This window comes from Engystomops pustulosus, chromosome 2 (genome assembly GCF_040894005.1).
Source record: "Engystomops pustulosus chromosome 2, aEngPut4.maternal, whole genome shotgun sequence".
In the NCBI taxonomy this organism is placed as follows: Eukaryota; Metazoa; Chordata; class Amphibia; order Anura; family Leptodactylidae; genus Engystomops; species Engystomops pustulosus.
This window is the reverse complement of record NC_092412.1, coordinates 261,879,305-261,902,570: the sequence shown is the minus strand read 5'-3', so window position 1 is coordinate 261,902,570 and position 23,266 is coordinate 261,879,305. Positions and strand designations below refer to the sequence as shown.

The window sequence follows — 23,266 nt, the reverse complement described above, 5'->3', positions numbered from 1 at the left end:
ATTTTAGAAAAGGCAAATAAGGTAACCAACCTTTGTAAACTATGCCCATCCAGACCTCAAGATATCATCATCATTATCCATATAAATAGTAACAAAAAAAGCCCTAAGCGTGCATACATAAGTTAAATGTAGTGGTCTGGGTCCTTGTGACCATGAGTACCTGGCTGCAGGAGTCCCCCAACGCGCGTTTCAACCCGCTGGTCTTTCTCAAGGGATCCCTTGAGAAAGACCAGCGGGTTGAAACGCGCGTTGGGGGACTCCTGCAGCCAGGTACTCATGGTCACAAGGACCCAGACCACTACATTTAACTTATGTATGCACGCTTAGGGCTTTTTTTGTTACTATTTATATGGATAATGATGATGATATCTTGAGGTCTGGATGGGCATAGTTTACAAAGGTTGGTTACCTTATTTGCCTTTTCTAAAATTTATTATTGTCCCTGTGTATCATGGCTGTTGTATATGTGAATTTCTACTTTCCTGAAGCCACCTTTTAAACATGTAATTTTACTATGTATTTTTGACTAATAAAAATTGTTTATTAATGTTTGAAACTTTTGTGCATATTATTCCTCTCACATGTCCTTTTTTGTTGTGCTAGTGAACCCTTTTATTAGGTGAGAGGAGCACTTCGTGTCCCTCATCAATAAGTTATTGGTATAGTTTACACTAACCGTTATGTTTACGATTTAAATAGTGTGTATTCATTTACTTCTTCTTGAAGACCGGCCAAGATCACCGGCCACTGCTTCTTATAAAGGTGAGGCTACAGAACTATTAGCCAATTAGAAATACGCTTACTCAAACCACTCCAGCAACAACGATTTCATTGCTCCAGCCCATAACCAATCCGGGCTGAGCGTTCCCAGCCAGTATAGTAACAACGATTTCATTGCTCCAGCCCATAGCCAATCCGGGCTGAGCGTACCCAGCTAGTATAGTAACAACGATTTCATTGCTCCAGCCCATAACCAATCCGGGCTGAGCGTACCCAGCTAGTATAGTAACAACGATTTCATTGCTCCAGCCCATAACCAATCCGGGCTGAGCGTACCCAGCTAGTATAGTAACAACGATTTCATTGCTCCAGCCCATAACCAATCCGGGCTGAGCGTACCCAGCTAGTATAGTAACAACAATTTCATTGCTCCAGCCCGTAACCAATCTGGGCTGAGCGTACCCAGCTAGTATAGTAACAACGATTTCATTGCTCCAGCCCATAGCCAATCCGGGCTGAGCGTACCCAGCTAGTATAGTAACAACGATTTCATTGCTCCAGCCCATAACCAATCCGGGCTGAGCGTACCCAGCTAGTATAGTAACAACGATTTCATTGCTCCAGCCCATAACCAATCCGGGCTGAGCGTACCCAGCTAGTATAGTAACAACGATTTCATTGCTCCAGCCCATAACCAATCCGGGCTGAGCGTTCCCAGCCAGTATAGTAAAAACGATTTCATTGCTCCAGCCCATAACCAATCCGGGCTGAGCGTACCCAGCTAGTATAGTAACAACGATTTCATTGCTCCAGCCCATAACCAATCCGGGCTGAGCGTGCCCAGCTAGTATAGTAACAACGATTTCATTGCTCCAGCCCATAGCCAATCCGGGCTGAGCGTACCCAGCTAGTATAGTAACAACGATTTCATTGCTCCAGCCCATAACCAATCCGGGCTGAGCGTACCCAGCTAGTATAGTAACAACGATTTCATTGCTCCAGCCAATAACCAATCCGGGCTGAGCGTACCCAGCTAGTATAGTAACAACGATTTCATTGCTCCAGCCCATAGCCAATCCGGGCTGAGCGTACCCAGCTAGTATAGTAACAACGATTTCATTGCTCCAGCCCATAACCAATCCGGGCTGAGCGTTCCCAGCTAGTATAGTAACAACGATTTCATTGCTCCAGCCCATAACCAATCCGGGCTGAGCGTACCCAGCTAGTATAGTAACAACGATTTCATTGCTCCAGCCCATAACCAATCCGGGCTGAGCGTACCCAGCTAGTATAGTAACAACGATTTCATTGCTCCAGCCCATAACCAATCCGGGCTGAGCATACCTAGCTAGTATAGTAACAACGATTTCATTGCTCCAGCCCATAACCAATCCGGGCAGAGCGTACCCAGCTAGTATAGTAACAACGATTTCATTGCTCCAGCCCATAACCAATCCGGGCTGAGCGTACCCAGCTACTATAGTAACAATGATTTCATTGCTCCAGCTCATAACCAATCCGGGCTGAGGGTACCCAGCTAGTATAGTAACAACGATTTCATTGCTCCAGCCCATAGCCAATCCGGGCTGAGCGTACCCAGCTAGTATAGTAACAACGATTGCATTGCTCCAGCCCATAGCCAATCCGGGCTGAGCGTACCCAGCTAGTATAGTAACAACGATTTCATTGCTCCAGCCCATAACCAATCAAATCTGAGCATACCCAGCTAGTATAGTAACAACGATTTCATTGCTCCAGCCCATAACCAATCCGGGCTGAGCGTACCCAGCTAGTATAGTAACAACGATTTCATTGCTCCAGCCCATAACCAATCCGGGCTGAGCGTTCCCAGCTAGTATAGTAACAACGATTTCATTGCTCCAGCCCATAACCAATCCGGGCTGAGCCTACCCAGCTAGTATAGTAACAATGATTTCATTGCTACAGCCCATAACCAATGCGGGCTGAGCCTACCCAGCTAGTATAGTAACAATGATTTCATTGCTCCAGCCCATAACCAATCCGGGCTGAGCGTACCCAGCTAGTATAGTAACAACAATTTCATTGCTCCAGCCCATAACCAATCCGGGCTGAGCGTACCCAGCTAGTATAGTAACAACGAGTTCATTGCTCCAGCCCATAACCAATCCGGGCTGAGCGTACCCAGCTAGTATAGTAACAACGATTTCATTGCTCCAGCCCATAACCAATCCGGGCTGAGCGTGCCCAGCTAGTATAGTAACAACGATTTCATTGCTCCAGCCCATAACCAATCCGGGCTGAGCGTACCCAGCTAGTATAGTAACAACGATTTCATTGCTCCAGCCCATAACCAATCCGGGCTGAGCGTTCCCAGCTAGTATAGTAACAACGATTTCATTGCTCCAGCCCATAACCAATCCGGGCTGAGCGTTCCCAGCTAGTATAGTAACAACGATTTCATTGCTCCAGCCCATAACCAATCCGGGCTGAGCGTGCCCAGCTAGTATAGTAACAACGATTTCATTGCTCCAGCCCATAACCAATCTGGGCTGAGCGTACCCAGCTAGTATAGTAACAACTATTTCATTGCTCCAGCCCATAACCAATCCGGGCTGAGCGTACCCAGCTAGTACAGTAACAACGATTTCATTGCTCCAGCCCATAACCAATCCGGGCTGAGCGTACCCAGCTTGTATAGTAACAACGATTTCATTGCTCCAGCCCATAACCAATCCGGGCTGAGCGTACCCAGCTAGTATAGTAACAACGATTTCATTGCTCCAGCCCATAACCAATCCGGGCTGAGCGTACCCAGCTAGTATAGTAACAACGATTTCATTGCTCCAGCCCATAACCAATCCGGGCTGAGCGTACCCAGCTAGTATAGTAACAACGATTTCATTGCTCCAGCCCATAACCAATCCGGGCTGAGCGTACCCAGCTACTATATTAACAACGATTTCATTGCTCCAGCCCATAACCAATCCGGGCTGAGCGTACCCAGCTTGTATAGTAACAACGATTTCATTGCTCCAGCCCATAACCAATCCGGGCTGAGCGTACCCAGCTAGTATAGTAACAACGATTTCATTGCTCCAGCCCATAACCAATCCGGGCTGAGCATACCCAGCTTGTATAGTAACAACGATTTCATTGCTCCAGCCCATAACCAATCCGGGCTGAGCGTACCCAGCTAGTATAGTAACAACGATTTCATTGCTCCAGCCCATAACCAATCCGGGCTGAGCGTACCCAGCTAGTATAGTAACAACGATTTCATTGCTCCAGCCCATAACCAATCCGGGCTGAGCGTACCCAGCTAGTATAGTAACAACGATTTCATTGCTCCAGCCCATAACCAATCCGGGCTGAGCGTACCCAGCTAGTATAGTAACAACGATTTCATTGCTCCAGCCCATAACCAATCCGGGCTGAGCATACCCAGCTAGTATAGTAACAACGATTTCATTGCTCCAGCCCATAACCAATCCGGGCAGAGCGTACCCAGCTAGTATAGTAACAACGATTTCATTGCTCCAGCCCATAACCAATCCGGGCTGAGCGTACCCAGCTACTATAGTAACAATGATTTCATTGCTCCAGCTCATAACCAATCCGGGCTGAGGGTACCCAGCTAGTATAGTAACAACGATTTCATTGCTCCAGCCCATAGCCAATCCGGGCTGAGCGTACCCAGCTAGTATAGTAACAACGATTGCATTGCTCCAGCCCATAGCCAATCCGGGCTGAGCGTACCCAGCTAGTATAGTAACAACGATTTCATTGCTCCAGCCCATAACCAATCAAATCTGAGCATACCCAGCTAGTATAGTAACAACGATTTCATTGCTCCAGCCCATAACCAATCCGGGCTGAGCGTACCCAGCTAGTATAGTAACAACGATTTCATTGCTCCAGCCCATAACCAATCCGGGCTGAGCGTTCCCAGCTAGTATAGTAACAACGATTTCATTGCTCCAGCCCATAACCAATCCGGGCTGAGCCTACCCAGCTAGTATAGTAACATTGATTTCATTGCTACAGCCCATAACCAATGCGGGCTGAGCGTGTCCAGCTAGTATAGTAACAACGATTTCATTGCTCCAGCCCATAACCAATCCGGGCTGAGCGTACCCAGCTAGTATAGTAACAACGATTTCATCGCTCCAGCCCATAACCAATCCGGGCTGAGCGTACCCAGCTACTATAGTAACAATGATTTCATTGCTCCAGCCCATAACCAATCCGGGCTGAGCCTACCCAGCTAGTATAGTAACAATGATTTCATTGCTCCAGCCCATAACCAATCCGGGCTGAGCGTACCCAGCTAGTATAGTAACAACAATTTCATTGCTCCAGCCCATAACCAATCCGGGCTGAGCGTACCCAGCTAGTATAGTAACAACGAGTTCATTGCTCCAGCCCATAACCAATCCGGGCTGAGCGTACCCAGCTAGTATAGTAACAACGATTTCATTGCTCCAGCCCATAACCAATCCGGGCTGAGCGTTCCCAGCTAGTATAGTAACAACGATTTCATTGCTCCAGCCCATAACCAATCCGGGCTGAGCGTACCCAGCTAGTATAGTAACAACGATTTCATTGCTCCAGCCCATAACCAATCCGGGCTGAGCGTTCCCAGCTAGTATAGTAACAACGATTTCATTGCTCCAGCCCATAACCAATCCGGGCTGAGCGTGCCCAGCTAGTATAGTAACAACGATTTCATTGCTCCAGCCCATAACCAATCTGGGCTGAGCGTACCCAGCTAGTATAGTAACAACGATTTCATTGCTCCAGCCCATAACCAATCCGGGCTGAGCGTACCCAGCTAGTACAGTAACAACGATTTCATTGCTCCAGCCCATAACCAATCCGGGCTGAGCGTACCCAGCTTGTATAGTAACAACGATTTCATTGCTCCAGCCCATAACCAATCCGGGCTGAGCGTACCCAGCTAGTATAGTAACAACGATTTCATTGCTCCAGCCCATAACCAATCCGGGCTGAGCGTTCCCAGCTAGTATAGTAACAACGATTTCATTGCTCCAGCCCATAACCAATCCGGGCTGAGCGTACCCAGCTAGTACAGTAACAACGATTTCATTGCTCCAGCCCATAACCAATCCGGGCTGAGCGTACCCAGCTTGTATAGTAACAACGATTTCATTGCTCCAGCCCATAACCAATCCGGGCTGAGCGTACCCAGCTAGTATAGTAACAACGATTTCATTGCTCCAGCCCATAACCAATCCGGGCTGAGCGTTCCCAGCTAGTATAGTAACAACGATTTCATTGCTCCCGCCCATAGCCAATCCGGGCTGAGCGTACCCAGCTAGTATAGTAACAACGATTTCATTGCTCCCGCCCATAGCCAATCCGGGCTGAGCGTACCCAGCTAGTATAGTAACAACGATTTCATTGCTCCAGCCCATAGCCAATCTTGGCTGAGCGTACCCAGCTACTATATTAACAACGATTTCATTGCTCCAGCCCATAACCAATCCGGGCTGAGCGTTCCCAGCTAGTATAGTAACAACGATTTCATTGCTCCAGCCCATAACCAATCCGGGCTGAGCGTACCCAGCTTGTATAGTAACAACGATTTCATTGCTCCAGCCCATAACCAATCCGGGCTGAGCGTACCCAGCTAGTATAGTAACAACGATTTCATTGCTCCAGCCCATAACCAATCCGGGCTGAGCGTTCCCAGCTAGTATAGTAACAACGATTTCATTGCTCCAGCCCATAACCAATCCGGGCTGAGCGTACCCAGCTAGTATAGTAACAATGATTTCATTGCTCCAGCCCATAACCAATCCGGGCTGAGCGTACCCAGCTAGTATAGTAACAACGATTTCATTGCTCCAGCCCATAACCAATCCGGGCTGAGCGTGCCCAGCTAGTATAGTAACAACGATTTCATTGCTCCAGCCCATAACCAATCCGGGCTGAGCGTACCCAGCTAGTATAGTAACAACGATTTCATTGCTCCAGCCCATAACCAATCCGGGCTGAGCGTACCCAGCTAGTATAGTAACAACTATTTCATTGCTCCAGCCCATAACCAATCCGGGCTGAGCGTTCCCAGCTAGTATAGTAACAACGATTTCATTGCTCCAGCCCATAGCCAATCCGGGCTGAGCGTACCCAGCTAGTATAGTAACAACGATTTCATTGCTCCAGCCCATAACCAATCCGGGCAGAGCGTGCCCAGCTAGTATAGTAACAACGATTTCATTGCTCCAGCCCATAGCCAATCCGGGCTGAGCGTTCCCAGCTAGTATAGTAACAACGATTTCATTGCTCCAGCCCATAACCAATCCGGGCTGAGCGTGCCCAGCTAGTATAGTAACAACGATTTCATTGCTCCAGCCCATAGCCAATCCGGGCTGAGCGTACCTCAGGCCCTCAGAATCTGAACAAGTGAGCAGTAACCGGCAAAAACCCTGCCAAAAGCGGGAAATATAGACTTCCCGATTAACCACTTAAGTACCACCACATAAAACAATAACCCATGAATAAAAAGTAATATAAGGGGCTATCTCACCATGCGTCCCCTTCACAAATGTTCCAGGGGGCCCTAAACAAAAAACCTTGCAAATCCCAATAATCCTTTTGGTGGAGCGTCCTTATTCCAGAGCTTTGTCCATACAGATCTTCTTACCACGACCAAAGCCACCAGGACTTCAGAGGAATCCTTAATGCTGGTAACAGAAGCATCAGATAGCTATTGTGACAGGTCACATGGCCAATGGTGGCACAGAGTAGGATTTCATCCCTCGGTCACTGGACCTCTAATGCCGTTATCAGGTGTGGTCCATCCACGCTGAGAATATATAGACAGGACTGGGTGAGTAGGGAAGACGTCATCATCAGTGACTGGAGAGTAGAATCATCCTTTCCCTGTTGTTTCCCTTCAGGATCTTTAGTGGATTCCACTGGTGGTTACATTCTCCTTCCTCAGAAGGAAGATCTGGTCTGGGGCATCAGATTTCATCTCTGAGATGTAATATTCCTATAGACAAGAATCTGCAATAGAGAATGATGTCTGGAGATGATCCATGATAGGAACGCTTGGGCCTGGGATCTGTGTGGATCTCTGGATCTGTATCCTGGGGTAACACAGGAGAATAGATATGAGACAATGGGTGAGGACATAACCTCGGCCTAGTTTTCCTCCTCTTTCCTCCTCTCATAGGGGTGTGTGACAGCCGCTCAGGAGAGGACACATTAGTATGAGGTAAGATGTGACAGACAAGCCATATGCAGGTAACATCACTGTATGAGGAGTTCTGCTGCCGGGATATGAGAGGATCACTCTCCAATGCCATTCATGTAGAGCAGACTATGGAGAACATGCATAGAAGCAGAACCTAGAGATTCTGGTATCAGTCTGCTGTGTATCATTATTACAGTATGTCACTATGTATACAGATCATAGATACCTGCACACTTCACCAGACAGAGGATGTAGGTACAGTGTATAACACACAGGCCATGCTCATTACTTACCGGAGGCCGAGTGCATGCTCATCACTTACCAGAGGCCGAGTACATGCTCATCACATACCAGAGGCCGAGTACATGCTCATCACATACCAGAGGCCGAGTGCATGCTCATCACATACCAGAGGCTTAGTGCATGCTCATCACATACCAGAGGCCGAGTGCATGCTCATCACATACCAGAGGCTGAGTGATAGCTCATCACATACCAGAGGCTGAGTACATGCTCATCACATACCAGAGGCCGAGTGCATGCTCATCACATACCAGAGGCTGAGTGCATGCTCATCACATACCAGAGGCCGAGTGCATGCTCATCACATACCAGAGGCCGAGTGCATGCTCATCACATACCAGAGGCCGAGTGCATGCTCATCACATACCAGAGGCTGAGTACATGCTCATCACATACCAGAGGCCGAGTACATGCTCATCACATACCAGAGGCCGAGTACATGCTCATCACATACCAGAGGCCGAGTACATGCTCATCACATACCAGAGGCCGAGTGCATGCTCATCACATACCAGAGGCCGAGTGCATGCTCATCACATACCAGAGGCTGAGTACATGCTCATCACATACCAGAGGCCGAGTACATGCTCATCACATACCAGAGGCCGAGTACATGCTCATCACATACCAGAGGCTGAGTGATAGCTCATCACATACCAGAGGCCGAGTGCATGCTCATCACATACCAGAGGCTGAGTGATAGCTCATCACATACCAGAGGCTGAGTGCATGCTCATCACATACCAGAGGCCGAGTGCATGCTCATCACATACCAGAGGCCGAGTGCATGCTCATCACATACCAGAGGCCGAGTACATGCTCATCACATACCAGAGGCTGAGTGCATGCTCATCACATACCAGAGGCCGAGTACATGCTCATCACATACCAGAGGCCGGGTGCATGCTCATCACATACCAGAGGCCGGGTGCATGCTCATCACATACCAGAGGCTGAGTGATAGCTCATCACATACCAGAGGCTGAGTACATGCTCATCACATACCAGAGGCTGAGTGCATGCTCATCACATACCAGAGGCCGAGTACATGCTCATCACATACCAGAGGCCGAGTACATGCTCATCACATACCAGAGGCCGGGTGCATGCTCATCACATACCAGAGGCTGAGTGATAGCTCATCACATACCAGAGGCTGAGTACATGCTCATCACATACCAGAGGCTGAGTGCATGCTCATCACATACCAGAGGCCGAGTACATGCTCATCACATACCAGAGGCCGAGTACATGCTCATCACATACCAGAGGCCGAGTGCATGCTCATCATATAACAGAGGCCGAGTGCATGCTCATCACATACCAGAGGCCGAGTACATGCTCATCACATACCAGAGGCCGAGTACATGCTCATCATATACCAGAGGCTGAGTGCATGCTCATCACATACCAGAGGCCGAGTGCATGCTCATCATATAACAGAGGCCGAGTGCATGCTCATCACATACCAGAGGCCGAGTACATGCTCATCACATACCAGAGGCTGAGTGCACGCTCATTACATACCAGAGGCCGAGTACATGCTCATCACATACCAGAGGCTGAGTGCATGCTCATCACATACCAGAGGCTGAGTGCATGCTCATCACATACCAGAGGCCGAGTGCATGCTCATCACATACCAGAGGCCGAGTACATGCTCATTACTTACCAGAAGCCGAGTACATGCTCATCACATACCAGAGGCTGAGTGCATGCTCATCACATACCAGAGGCCGGGTGCACGCTCATTACTTACCAGAGGCTGAGTGCATGCTCATTAATTACCAGAGGCTGACTGCACGCTCATTACATACCAGAGGCTGAGTGCACGCTCATTACATACCAGAGGCTTAGTGCACGCTCATTACATACCAGAGGCTGAGTGCATGCTCATTACATACCAGAGGCTGAGGGCAAGCTCATTACATACCAGAGGCTGAGTGCACACTCATTACATACCAGAGGCTGAGTGCACACTCATTACATACCAGAGGCTGAGTGCATGCTCATTACATACCAGAGGCTGAGTGTACGCTCATCACATACCAGAGGCTGAGTTGCACGATCATCACATACCAGAGGCTGAGTGCATGCTCATCACATACCAGAGGCTGAGTGCACGCTCATTACTTACCAGAGGCTGAGTGCATGCTCATCACATACCAGAGGCTGAGTGCATGCTCATCACATACCAGAGGCCGAGTACATGCTCATCACATACCAGAGGCCGAGTACATGCTCATCACATACCAGAGGCCGAGTGCATGCTCATCACATACCAGAGGCTGAGTACATGCTCCTCACATACCAGAGGCTGAGTGCACACTCATCACATACCAGAGGCTGAGTGCAAGCTCATTACATACCAGAGGCTGAGTGCATGCTCATCACATACCAGAGGCTGAGTGCATGCTCATTCCTTGCCAGGGGCTGAGAGCATGCTCTTTCCTTGCCAGGGGCACGCTCATTCCTTGGATGCTCATTCCTTGGATGCTTATTCCTTGGACGCTCATTCCTTGCACACTTATTCCTTGCCAGCTCTTTCCTGGCACGCTCATTCCTTGCACACTCATTCCTTGGCAGGTCATTCCTTGCCCATTCATTCATTGGACGCTCATTCCTTGCCCGCTCATTCCTTGCATGCTCATTCCTTGCACGCTCATTCCTTGGCCGCTCATTCCTTGCCCGCTCATTCCTTGCACGCTCATTCCTTGCACGCTCATTCCTTGCACGCTCATTCCTTGCATGCTCATTCCTTTCACGCTCATTCCTTGCCAGCTCATTGCTGGCATGCTCATACCTTGCCAGCTCATTCCTTGCACGCTCTTTCCATGCCTGTTCATTCCTTGCACGCTCATTCCTTTCACGCTCATTCCTGGCATGCTCATTCCTTGCCAGCTCATTCCTTGCACGCTCATTCCTTGCACGCTCATTCCATGCATGCTCATTCCTTGCACGCTCATTCCTTTCACGCTCATTCCTGGCATGCTCATTCCTTGCCAGCTCATTCCTTGCATGCTCATTCCTTGCACGCTCATTCCATGCCTGCTCATTCCTTGCACGCTCATTCCTTTCACGCTCATTCCTGGCATGCTCATTCCTTGCCAGCTCATTCCTTGCATGCTCATTCCTTGCCAGCTCAATAGTGTAATGTCTCTCTATCTGCAGGACAGCTCCTCAGGGGCGGGGTCAGCACAGAGGTATTCTCCCTTTCAGGCTTCGATGTTCTCCTTCCCCTGAAATACAGCTTGAACAGAGATGAGAGTAACAAGCGATGTGACAGGTATGACTGGGAATATGAGGGATTGTCACCGCCAGCCCTGAGGATCCTCAGTTATACTCCACGATGTGAGAGGAAAGATTATAACTTCAGTATACACTCTAACTACTCGACATCAGGGGCCGGGAACCTGACCCTGCTCAATGTCACCCGGAGGATCAGCGGGAAATACAGAATCACTGTATACAGCCCAAACACCGGAGAGGAGGTATACAGCCACAACTACACCCTCCATGTACAAGGTGAGTGACAGGGGTGTAGTGTATAGAGGAATGAGCGGGGGCGGGGGATGTGTGTAGTGTATAGAGGAATGAGCAGGGGAAGGGGGATGTGTGTAGTGTATAGAGGTATGAGCAGGGGAGGGGTGTAGTGTATAGAGGAATGAGCAGGGGAGGGGTGTAGTGTATAGAGGAATGAGCAGGGGAAGGGGGATGTGTATAGTGTATAGAGGAATGAGCAGGGGAAGGGGGATGTGTGTAGTGTATAGAGGTATGAGCGGGGGAGGGGGATGTGTATAGTGTATAGAGGAATGAGCGGGGGAGGGGGATGTGTATAGTGTATAGAGGAATGAGCAGGGGAGGGGTGTAGTGTATAGAGGAATGAGCGGGGGAGGGGGATGTGTATAGTGTATAGAGGAATGAGCAGGGGAAGGGGGATGTGTATAGTGTATAGAGGAATGAGCGGGGGAGGGGGATGTGTATAATGTATAGAGGAATGAGCAGGGGAAGGGGGATGTGTATAGTGTATAGAGGAATGAGCAGGGGAGGGGTGTAGTGTATAGAGGAATGAGCAGGGGAAGGGGGATGTGTATAGTGTATAGAGGAATGAGCAGGGGAGAGGTGTAGTGTATAGAGGAATGAGCAGGGGAAGGGGGATGTGTATAGTGTATAGAGGAATGAGCAGGGGAGGGGGATGTGTATAGTGTATAGAGGAATGAGCAGGGGAGGGGGATGTGTATAGTGTATAGAGGAATGAGCAGGGGAAGGGGGATGTGTATAGTGTATAGAGGAATGAGCAGGGGAGGGGGATGTGTGTAGTGTATAGAGGAATGAGCAGGGGAGGAGGATGTGTATAGTGTATAGAGGAATGAGCAGGGGAAGGGGGATGTGTATAGTGTATAGAGGAATGAGCAGGGGAAGAGGGATGTGTATAGTGTATAGAGGAATGAGCAGGGAAGGGGGATGTGTATAGTTTATAGAGGAATGAGCAGGGGAGGGGTGTAGTGTATAGAGGAATGAGCAGGGGAAGGGGGATGTGTATAGTGTATAGAGGAATGAGCAGGGGAGGAGGATGTGTATAGTGTATAGAGGAATGAGCGGGGGAGGGGTGTAGTGTATAGAGGAATGAGCAGGGGAGGGGTGTAGTGTATAGAGGAATGAGCGGGGGAGGGGGATGTGTATAGTGTATAGAGGAATGAGCAGGGGAGGGGTGTAGTGTATAGAGAAATGAGCAGGGGAGGGGTGTAGTGTATAGAGGAATGAGCAGGGGAAGGGGGATGTGTATAGTGTATAGAGGAATGAGCAGGGGAGGGGTGTAGTGTATAGAGGAATGAGCAGGGGAGGGGGATTTGTATAGTGTATAGAGGAATGAGCAGGGGAGGGGGATGTGTATAGTGTATAGAGGTATGAGCGGGGGAGGAGGATGTGTATAGTGTATAGAGGAATGAGCAGGGGAGGAGGATGTGTATAGTGTATAGAGGAATGAGCAGGGGAGGGGGATGTGTGTAGTGTATAGAGGAACGAGCGGGGGAGGGGGATGTGTGTAGTGTATAGAGGAATGAGCGGGGGAGGGGGATGTGTATAGTGTATAGAGGAATGAGCAGGGGAAGGGGGATGTGTATAGTGTATAGAGGAATGAGCAGGGGAGGGGTGTAGTGTATAGAGGAATGAGCAGGGGAGGGGTGTAGTGTATAGAGGAATGAGCGGGGGAGGGGGATGTGTATAGTGTATAGAGGAATGAGCAGGGGAGGGGGATGTGTATAGTGTATAGAGGAACGAGCGGGGGAGGGGGATGTGTGTAGTGTATAGAGGAACGAGCGGGGGAGGGGGATGTGTGAAGTGTATAGAGGAATGAGCAGGGGAGGAGGATGTGTATAGTGTATAGAGGAATGAGCAGGGGAGGAGGATGTGTATAGTGTATAGAGGAATGAGCAGGGGAGGAGGATGTGTATAGTGTATAGAGGAATGAGCAGGGGAGGAGGATGTGTATAGTGTATAGAGGAATGAGCGGGGGAGGAGGATGTGTATAGTGTATAGAGGAATGAGCAGGGGAGGGGTGTAGTGTATAGAGGAATGAGCAGGGGAGGGGTGTAGTGTATAGATGAAAGAGCAGGGGAGGAGGATGTGTATAGTGTATAGAGGAATGAGCAGGGGAGGGGGATGTGTGTAGTGTATAGAGGAACGAGCGGGGGAGGGGGATGTGTGTAGTGTATAGAGGAATGAGCGGGGGAGGGGGATGTGTATAGTGTATAGAGGAATGAGCAGGGGAAGGGGGATGTGTATAGTGTATAGAGGAATGAGCACGGGAGGGGTGTAGTGTATAGAGGAATGAGCAGGGGAGGGGTGTAGTGTATAGAGGAATGAGCGGGGGAGGGGGATGTGTATAGTGTATAGAGGAATGAGCAGGGGAGGGGGATGTGTATAGTGTATAGAGGAACGAGCGGGGGAGGGGGATGTGTGTAGTGTATAGAGGAACGAGCGGGGGAGGGGGATGTGTGAAGTGTATAGAGGAATGAGCAGGGGAGGAGGATGTGTATAGTGTATAGAGGAATGAGCAGGGGAGGAGGATGTGTATAGTGTATAGAGGAATGAGCAGGGGAGGAGGATGTGTATAGTGTATAGAGGAATGAGCAGGGGAGGAGGATGTGTATAGTGTATAGAGGAATGAGCGGGGGAGGGGGATGTGTATAGTGTATAGAGGAATGAGCAGGGGAGGAGGATGTGTATAGTGTATAGAGGAATGAGCAGGGGAGGAGGATGTGTATAGTGTATAGAGGAATGAGCAGGGGAGGGCTGTAGTGTATAGAGGAATGAGCAGGGGAGGGGGATGTGTATAGTGTATAGAGGAATGAGCAGGGGAGGGGTGTAGTGTATAGAGGAATGAGCAGGGGAGGGGTGTAGTGTATAGAGGAATGAGCGGGGGAGGGGGATGTGTATAGTGTATAGAGGAATGAGCAGGGGAGGGGGATGTGTATAGTGTATAGAGGAATGAGCAGGGGAGGGGGATGTGTATAGTGTATAGAGGTATGAGCGGGGGAGGAGGATGTGTATAGTGTATAGAGGAATGAGCAGGGGAGGAGGATGTGTATAGTGTATAGAGGAATGAGCAGGGGAGGAGGATGTGTATAGTGTATAGAGGAATGAGCAGGGGAGGAGGATGTGTATAGTGTATAGAGGAATGAGCAGGGGAGGAGGATGTGTATAGTGTATAGAGGAATGAGCAGGGGAGGAGGATGTGTATAGTGTATAGAAGAATGAGCGGGGGCGGAGGATGTGTATAGTGTATAGAGGAATGAGCAGGGAAGGGCTGTAGTGTATAGAGGAATGAGCAGGGGAGGGGGATGTGTATAGTGTATAGAGGAATGAGCAGGGGAGGGGGATGTGTATAGTGTATAGAGGAATGAGCAGGGGAGGAGGATGTGTATAGTGTATAGAGGAATGAGCAGGGGAGGGGTGTAGTGTATAGAGGAATGAGCAGGGGAGGGGTGTAGTGTATAGAGGAATGAGCAGGGGAGGGGTGTAGTGTATAGAGGAATGAGCAGGGGAGGGGTGTAGTGTATAGAGGAATGAGCAGGGGAGGGGTGTAGTGTATAGAGGAATGAGCAGGGGAGGGGTGTAGTGTATAGAGGAATGAGCAGGGGAGGGGTGTAGTGTATAGAGGAATGAGCAGGGGAGGGGGATGTGTATAGTGTATAGAGGAATGAGCAGGGGAGGGGGATGTGTGTAGTGTATAGAGGAATGAGCAGGGGAGGGGGATGTGTATAGTGTATAGAGGAATGAGCGGGGGAGGGGGGTGTGTATAGTGTATAGAGGAATGAGCGGGGGAGGGGGGTGTGTATAGTGTATAGAGGAATGAGCAGGGGAGGGGGGTGTGTATAGTGTATAGAGGAATGAGCGGGGGAGGGGGATGTGTATAGTGTATAGAGGAATGAGCAGGGGAAGGGGGATGTGTATAGTGTATAGAGGAATGAGCAGGGAAGGGGGGTGTGTATAGTGTATAGAGGAATGAGCAGGGGAGGGGGATGTGTATAGTGTATAGAGGAATGAGCGGGGGAGGGGGGTGTGTATAGTGTATAGAGGAATGAGCGGGGGAGGGGGATGTGTATAGTGTATAGAGGAATGAGCAGGGGAAGGGGGATGTGTATAGTGTATAGAGGAATGAGCAGGGAAGGGGGATGTGTATAGTGTATAGAGGAATGAGCAGGGGAGGGGGATGTGCATAGTGTATAGAGGAATGAGCGGGGGAAGGGGATGTGTATAGTGTATAGAGGAACGAGCGGGGGAGGGGGATGTGTGTAGTGTATAGAGGTATGAGCGGGGGAGGGGGATGTGTATAGTGTATAGAGGATTGAGCGGGGGAGGGGGATGTGTATAGTGTATAGAGGAATGAGCAGGGGAGGGGTGTAGTGTATAGAGGAATGAGCAGGGGAGGGGTGTAGGGTATAGAGGAATGAGCAGGGGATGTGTATAGTGTATAGAGGAATGAGCGGGGGAAGGGGATGTGTATAGTGTATAGAGGAACGAGCGGGGGAGGGGGATGTGTGTAGTGTATAGAGGAATGAGCGGGGGAGGGGGATGTGTGTAGTGTATAGAGGAATGAGCAGGGGAGGGGTGTAGTGTATAGAGGAATGAGCCGGGGAGGGGTGTAGTGTATAGAGGAATGAGCGGGGGAGGGGTGTAGTGTATAGAGGAATGAGTGGGGCGGAGTGTAGTGTATAGAGGAATGAGCAGGGGAGGGGTGTAGTGTATAGAGGAATGAGTGGGGCGGAGTGTAGTGTATAGAGGGAAGAGTGGGGAGGAGTGTAATGCATAGAGGAATGAGCAGGGGAGGGGTGTAGTGTATAGAGGAATGAGCGAGGGAGGGGTGTAGTGTATAGAGGAATGAGCAGGGGAGGGGTGTAGTGTATAGAGCAATGAGTGGGGCGGAGTGTAGTGTATAGAGGAATGAGCAGGGAAGGGGTGTAGTGTATAGAGGAATGAGCAGGGGAGGGGTGTAGTGTATAGAGCAATGAGTGGGGCGGAGTGTAGTGTATAGAGGAATGAGTGGGGTGGAGTGTAGTGTGTAGAGGAATGAGCAGGGGAGGGGTGTAGTGAATAGAGGATTGAGCGGGGGCGGGGGATGTGTGTAATGTATAGAGGAATGAGCGGGGCGGGGGATGTGTGTAGTGTATAGAGGAATGAGCGGGGGCTGAGTGTAGTGTATAGAGCAATGAGTGGGGCGGAGTGTAGTGTATAGAGGAATGAGTGGGGTGGAGTGTAGTGTATAGAGGAATGAGCAGGGGAGGGGTGTAGTGTATAGAGGAATGAGCAGGGGAGGGGTGTAGTGTATAGAGGAATGAGCAGGGGAGGGGTGTAGTGTATAGAGGAATGAGCGGGGGAGGGGTGTAGTGTATAGAGGAATGAGCAGGGGAGGGGTGTAGTGTATAGAGGAATGAGTGGGGGAGGGGTGTAGTGTATAGAGGAATGAGCGGGGGCAGAGTGTAATGTATAGAGGAATAAGCGGGGCGGAGTGTAGTGTATAGAGGAATGAGCAGGGGAGGGGTGTAGTGTATAGAGGAATGAGTGGGGCGGAGTGTAGTGTATAGAGGAATGAGCAGGGGAGGGGTGTATTGTATAGAGGAATGAGCAGGGGAGGGGTGTAGTGTATAGAGAAATGAGCAGGGGAGGGGTGTAGTGTATAGAGGAATGAGCGGGGGCGGGGGATGTGTGTAGTGTATAGAGGAATGAGCAGGGGAGGGGTGTAGTGTATAGAGGAATGAGCAGGGGAGGGGTGTAGTGTATAGAGGAATGAGCGGGGGCTGAGTGTAGTGTATAGTGGAATGAGCGGGGCGGAGTGTAGTGTATAGAGGAATGAGCAGGGGAGGGGTGTAGTGTATAGAGGAATTAGTGGGGCGGAGTGTAGTGTATAGAGGAATGAGGAGGGGAGGGGTGTAGTGTATAGAGGAATGAGCAGGGGAGGGGTGTAGTGTATAGAGGAATGAGCGGGGGAGGGGTGTAGTGTATAGAGGAATGAGTGGGGCGGAGTGTAGTGTATAGAGGAATGAGCAGGGGAGGGGTGTAGTGTATAGAGGAATGAGCGGGGGATGTGTGTAGTGTATAGAGGAATGAGCAGGGGAGGGGCGTAGTGTATAGAGGAATGAGCGGGGGCGGGTGTTGTGTGTAGTGTATAGAGGAATGAGCAGGGGAGCGGTGTAGTGTATAGAGGAATGAGCGGAGGCTGAGTGTAGTGTATAGAGGAATGAGCGGGGCGGAGTGTAGTGTATAGAAGACTGAGTGGGGTGGAGTGTAGTGTATAGAGGAATGAGCAGGGGAGGGGTGTAGTGTATAGAGGAATGAGTGGGGTGGAGTGTAGTGTATAGAGGAATGAGCAGGGGAGGGGTGTAGTGTATAGAGGAATGAGCAGGGGAGGGGTGTAGTGTATAGAGGAATGAGCAGGGGAGGGGTGTAGTGTATAGAGGAATGAGCAGGGGAGGGGTGTAGTGTATAGGGGAATGAGCAGGGGAGGGGTGTAATGTATAGAGGAATGAGCAGGGGAGGGGTGTAGTGTATAGAGGAATGAGCAGGGGTGGGGCGTAGTGTATAGAGGAATGAGCGGGGGCAGGGGATGTGTGTAGTGTATAGAGGGATGAGCAGGGGTGGGGCGTAGTGTATAGAGGAATGAGCGGGGGCAGGGGATGTGTGTAGTGTATAGAGGGATGAGCAGGGGAGGGTTGTAGTGTATAGAGGAATGAGCAGGAGAGGGGTGTAGTGTATAGAGGAATGAGCGGGGCGGAGTGTAGTGTATAGAAGAATGAGTGGGGTGGAGTGTAGTGTATAGAGGAATGAGCAGGGGAGGGGTGTAGTGTATAGAGGAATGAGTGGGGTGGAGTGTAGTGTATAGAGGAATGAGCAGGGGAGGGGTGTAGTGTATAGAGGAATGAGCAGGGGAGGGGTGTAGTGTATAGAGGAATGAGCAGGGGAGGGGTGTAGTGTATAGAGGAATGAGCAGGGGAGGGGTGTAGTGTATAGGGGAATGAGCAGGGGAGGGGTGTAGTGTATAGAGGAATGAGCAGGGGAGGGGTGTAGTGTATAGAGGAATGAGCAGGGGTGGGGCGTAGTGTATAGAGGAATGAGCGGGGGCAGGGGATGTGTGTAGTGTATAGAGGGATGAGCAGGGGTGGGGCGTAGTGTATAGAGGAATGAGCGGGGGCAGGGGATGTGTGTAGTGTATAGAGGGATGAGCAGGGGAGGGTTGTAGTGTATAGAGGAATGAGCAGGAGAGGGGTGTAGTGTATAGAGGAATGAGCAGGGGAGGGGTGTAGTGTATAGAGGGATGAGCAGGGGAGAGGTGTAGCGTATAGAGGAATGAGCAGGGGAGGGGTGTAGTGTATAGAGGAATGAGCAGGGGAGGGGTGTAGTGTATAGAGGGATGAGCAGGAGAGGGGTGTAGTGTATAGAGGAATGAGCAGGGGAGGGGATGTCTGTAGTGTATAGAGGAATGAGCGGGGAGTGGTGCAGTGTATAGAGGGATGAGCAGGGGAGGGGTGTAGTGTATAGAGGAATGAGCGGGGAGGGGTGTAGTGTATAGAGGGCTGAGCAGGAGAGGGGTGTAGTGTATAGAGGAACGAGCGGGGGAGGGGGATGTGTGTAGTGTATAGAGGAATGAGCGGGGGAGGGGGATGTGTGTAGTGTATAGAGGAATGAGCAGGGGAGGGGTGTAGTGTATAGAGGCATGAGCAGGGGAGGGGTGTAGTGTATAGAGGAATGAGCGGGGAGGGGTGTAGTGTATAGAGGGATGAGCAGGGGAGGGGTGTAGTGTATAGAGGAATGAGCAGGGGAGGGGTGTAGTGTATAGAGGGATGAGCAGGGGAGGGGTGTAGTGTATAGAGGAATGAGTGGGGCGTATAGAGGAAATAACCCCTTTACCTTACACCTGAGCCCCATTGTGGAGGTACCATGGAGCTATAGGGGACCCCTCTGTGGTCCATGTCCCTCAGGGATCATGGATGATGGAGGTCTTGGTCCTGATGTTTCCTCTCTCCTCAGCACCGGTATCAGAGCCGCTCCTGAACCTTTCCTGCCGTCTGGATGGTGGATTGGACATTGTCTGTAAGTCCGATGCCGGGGACCAGCCAAGCTTTTCCATTTTGGTGAATGGAGAGTTACTGAAGGAGAACTCCCTTTCATGGAGGTCTATGGGGGGTTTTGCTGAGGTCAATGATACCGTGACCTCTCCAGGACCCTGGAATATTACATGTTCTGTGAGAAATGGGGTCAGTCAGCGAGGAATCTGGAAATCTCCAGTGACCTGTCCAGGTGAGTGCTGCCCCTGCTGAAGACCCCCACGGGGATCAGTCCAGGGTCTTCTCATGGGGGAGGGGATGAGGCTTCTTAGGGGTGCTTAGGGGTTTCCCCAACTTGTGATGTCACCGGCCTCACCCCAAACGTCTCACATTAAAACATTGAATGAGAACCAATCACTCCCCGATGGTTTGTTGTCTGATCCTGAGGGTGCGGTCACGCGTACCGCTAGTGCAGGGGGCGGGGCTCGGTCTGATCACATGCGCGCTGCTCGTCCAATGAATGCAATCTATTGCCAATCACATGCAAACGCGAGGCCCGCCCCCTGCACTGGTGCTACGAATATGACGGGAATTTTCTGTTCACAAACCAAGACACGGGTTCTGGTTACCGATCACATGAGTTTCTATAGAAACGCGGCGCAGTAGAAGGGTATTGCATCAGAAGAAGTATGGCGGCTGGAGAATCCCGATACGTCGGTCATTAAGGGGTTAATATTTAAAATAGAAAACATACCAAAAAACATAACATTGCTAACCCCTCCCCTTTTATATAGAATGACTCTGGTCCAGCCCCTTTCACTCCTCACACATTTTACCCCTTTTTTGGTTTTTAAATTTAAATTTTTTTTTCCCTTCTTACTGTCAAAAATCTCTAACGTTTTTATTTTTCCATGCACAGAGCTGTTGGGGGCTTATTGTTTGCATAAAAACTTGTCCTTCTTAGTGATGGTATTTATTATCCGTACCGTGTCCTGGGGAATAAAATTCCAAATGCGGTGAAATTGGTGAAATTTGCGCCATTTTCTCATGGGTTTTGTTTATGCAGCTTTCACGAGGCTCAGACATGGAGAGACCCCACACTATCCGAGTACATAAATCCTCTGGGTGGGCCGCATTGCTCTGCGCTACGGTATAATGGACACCATAAAGAGTTAAAGGAAATCCACCAGTATCAAAAAGTAAAAAAATCCTTCATCTTGATCCGTGCGCTGGATCTTAACACGCCGGGATTACCTAAAAAAAAAGACTTATAATTATATGATGAGGTGTCTGGCGCTCCAGGCTGCTAATTATGACATCATGCAGGAGGCATGCATAATAATAAGCAGCCCGAAGCATCGGCCATCTCATCCTTGTGCTCCAGGCTGCTAATTATGCACGCCCCCGGACCGCCCCTCTCGCATGCTTGGAGAGGGAGGTGACATCATGCAGGAGACATGCATAATAATAAGCAGCCCGAAGCATCGGACATCTCATCCTTGTGCTCCAGACTGCTAATTATGCACGCCCCCGGACTGCCCCTCTCGCATGATTGGAGAGGGAGGTGACATCATGGAGGAGGCATGCATAATAATAAGCAGCCCGAAGCATCGGCCATCTCATCCTTGTGCTCCAGGCTGCTAATTATGGTGATTCCAGCATGTCAAGTGCCAGGATCAAGATGAAGAGGGCAGGTGGGTATTTGCAGATTTTGTTTACTTTTTGGTAATTGTAGATTTCCTTTAATGCTTTGTTTTATGCTAAATTTATCTTTTCTAGGGTAAAGCAGGCTGTGATCGGCTGGCTCCTTAGAACCTTCCAGAGCTGTGTTAAAAGTCTATAAATATAGATTTGGGATTCTGGGATTTGTGTCTTCTGCCAAACTGAGCATTGAGTTTGTGCTCCTGATGCAGCAGGTGGACTACCAGGAGATTGTTACAGCCCAGCTGACCACCTTCTATATGTTTCTTCACATTAGCTATTCTTCTGTCTCCTAGTTCCTCTCTCGGATCCTGTGATAAAGGCTCAGTGTCTTGACGATGGAAGCCCCAGGATCTCCTGCTCTGTGGAGAACGGCACAGACCCCATATTCTCACTGTCTGTGAATGGAACAGTTGTCCAAATAGATGTTACAGAAGTTAATGTCACTTTGTCATCACCTGGATCTGGGAGTGCTCATTGTTCTGTGAGGAACAACCTGGGGGAGAAGCAGAAGAACTTAACCTTCCGAGCCTGTCCAGGTGAGTCTTCTGTCCATCTATGAAGGTTATGGATGTCTTAACAGAAGAATGGTGGGTTATGTGTAGGAGATCTTCTCCTCATGACTACGTGTGTTATAGTTGCGGGGGCCCACACATGGCTTATCACGATACTGAGGAACTAAACTTGAGTATGACTGATGAGGAGGTCGATGTCCACATCCAGTCTGAGATTTATATTCTCTGAAGTTCCTCCTTTGCCACGAGATCAGTGATATAAGTGGAGGTTCTCGGGTCTTCTCTGGAGATCCCAATGATGAAGGTTGAATTGTGATGAACCCCCACTCTTGAGTTCAGTCAGTGGCTACACTTACAGGAGGTAGTGTAACAACATAAACCCCACCTAGATATCCGAGATGGTGGATTTAAGCTCCCAAAGACAAGCTGCCACATTACTAAGAAAACTCTAGGCACCTCATTCTCACAGACAACTTCCTCTGGTAAATCTCCTCCGAAACTTCTCCAAGGCTACAAGCAGAGACTTATTAAATTGTAAAATTTAATATACCAAAAAGTACAATGCACACATAACATATAGACTATGGGGCAAATTTACTTACCCGGTCCATTCGCGTTCCAGCGGCGGCTTCTCCGCTCTGGATTCGGGTCCGGCCGGGATTTAATAAGGTAGTTCTTCCGCCGTCCACCAGGTGGCGCTGCTGCGCTGAAAGTAAACTCATCGCGCCGGAATGCACCGAGCTGGACCAGGTGAAGGTAAGCGGTCCTTATGCGACACATTTTCGGTTTTTAAATGCGGCGGTTTTTCCGAATACGTCGGGTTTTCGTTCGGCCACGCCCCCCGATTTCCGTCGCGCGCATGCCAGCGCCGATGCGCCACAATCCGATCGCGTGCGCCAAAATCCCGGGGCAATTTAAGTACAAGCGGCGCAAAACGGAAATATTCGGGTAACACGTCGGGAAAACGCGAATCGGGCCCTTAATAAATGACCCCCTATGACTGGCAATGTCCATCACCATAAGCCCAGCATTTATAGACGGAGGGTCTTCCTCTCAGCTTGTGACATCAGAGAGGAGGAGGTCCGCATGCTAATGCAACCCCCCCCCCCTCAGTGAGGTCCACTTTAAGGACGAGTTGATGAAATCCCCCATAACTTTTGATGATAACTGTGCTATTCCCTCCAATCAACTGTGAATCCCTTTACCTCTCACCTCGTACTAAACTTGGGGTGGTTCGGCTTAAAATCAGGGGGGTTCTGTGATTTGACCAGGTTCCCACA

The 23,266-nt window shown here is 49.8% G+C and overlaps 1 protein-coding gene across 4 annotated transcripts in view; it reads left to right on the top strand.

Moving 5' to 3' along the window:
• LOC140119685 (uncharacterized) overlaps window positions 1-23,266 on the top strand; it is a 61,277-nt gene that overhangs the window by 1,466 nt on the left and 36,545 nt on the right. For 3 of the 4 annotated variants that reach the window (XM_072138974.1, XM_072138971.1, XM_072138970.1), the window contains exons 2-4: window positions 11,399-11,752; window positions 19,754-20,023; window positions 21,768-22,010. In XM_072138974.1, the coding sequence (XP_071995075.1) occupies window positions 11,399-11,752; window positions 19,754-20,023; window positions 21,768-22,010 (867 nt within the window). The remainder of the gene's footprint in view (window positions 1-11,398; window positions 11,753-19,753; window positions 20,024-21,767; window positions 22,011-23,266) is intronic. The other variant, XM_072138972.1, reaches the window with a different exon arrangement.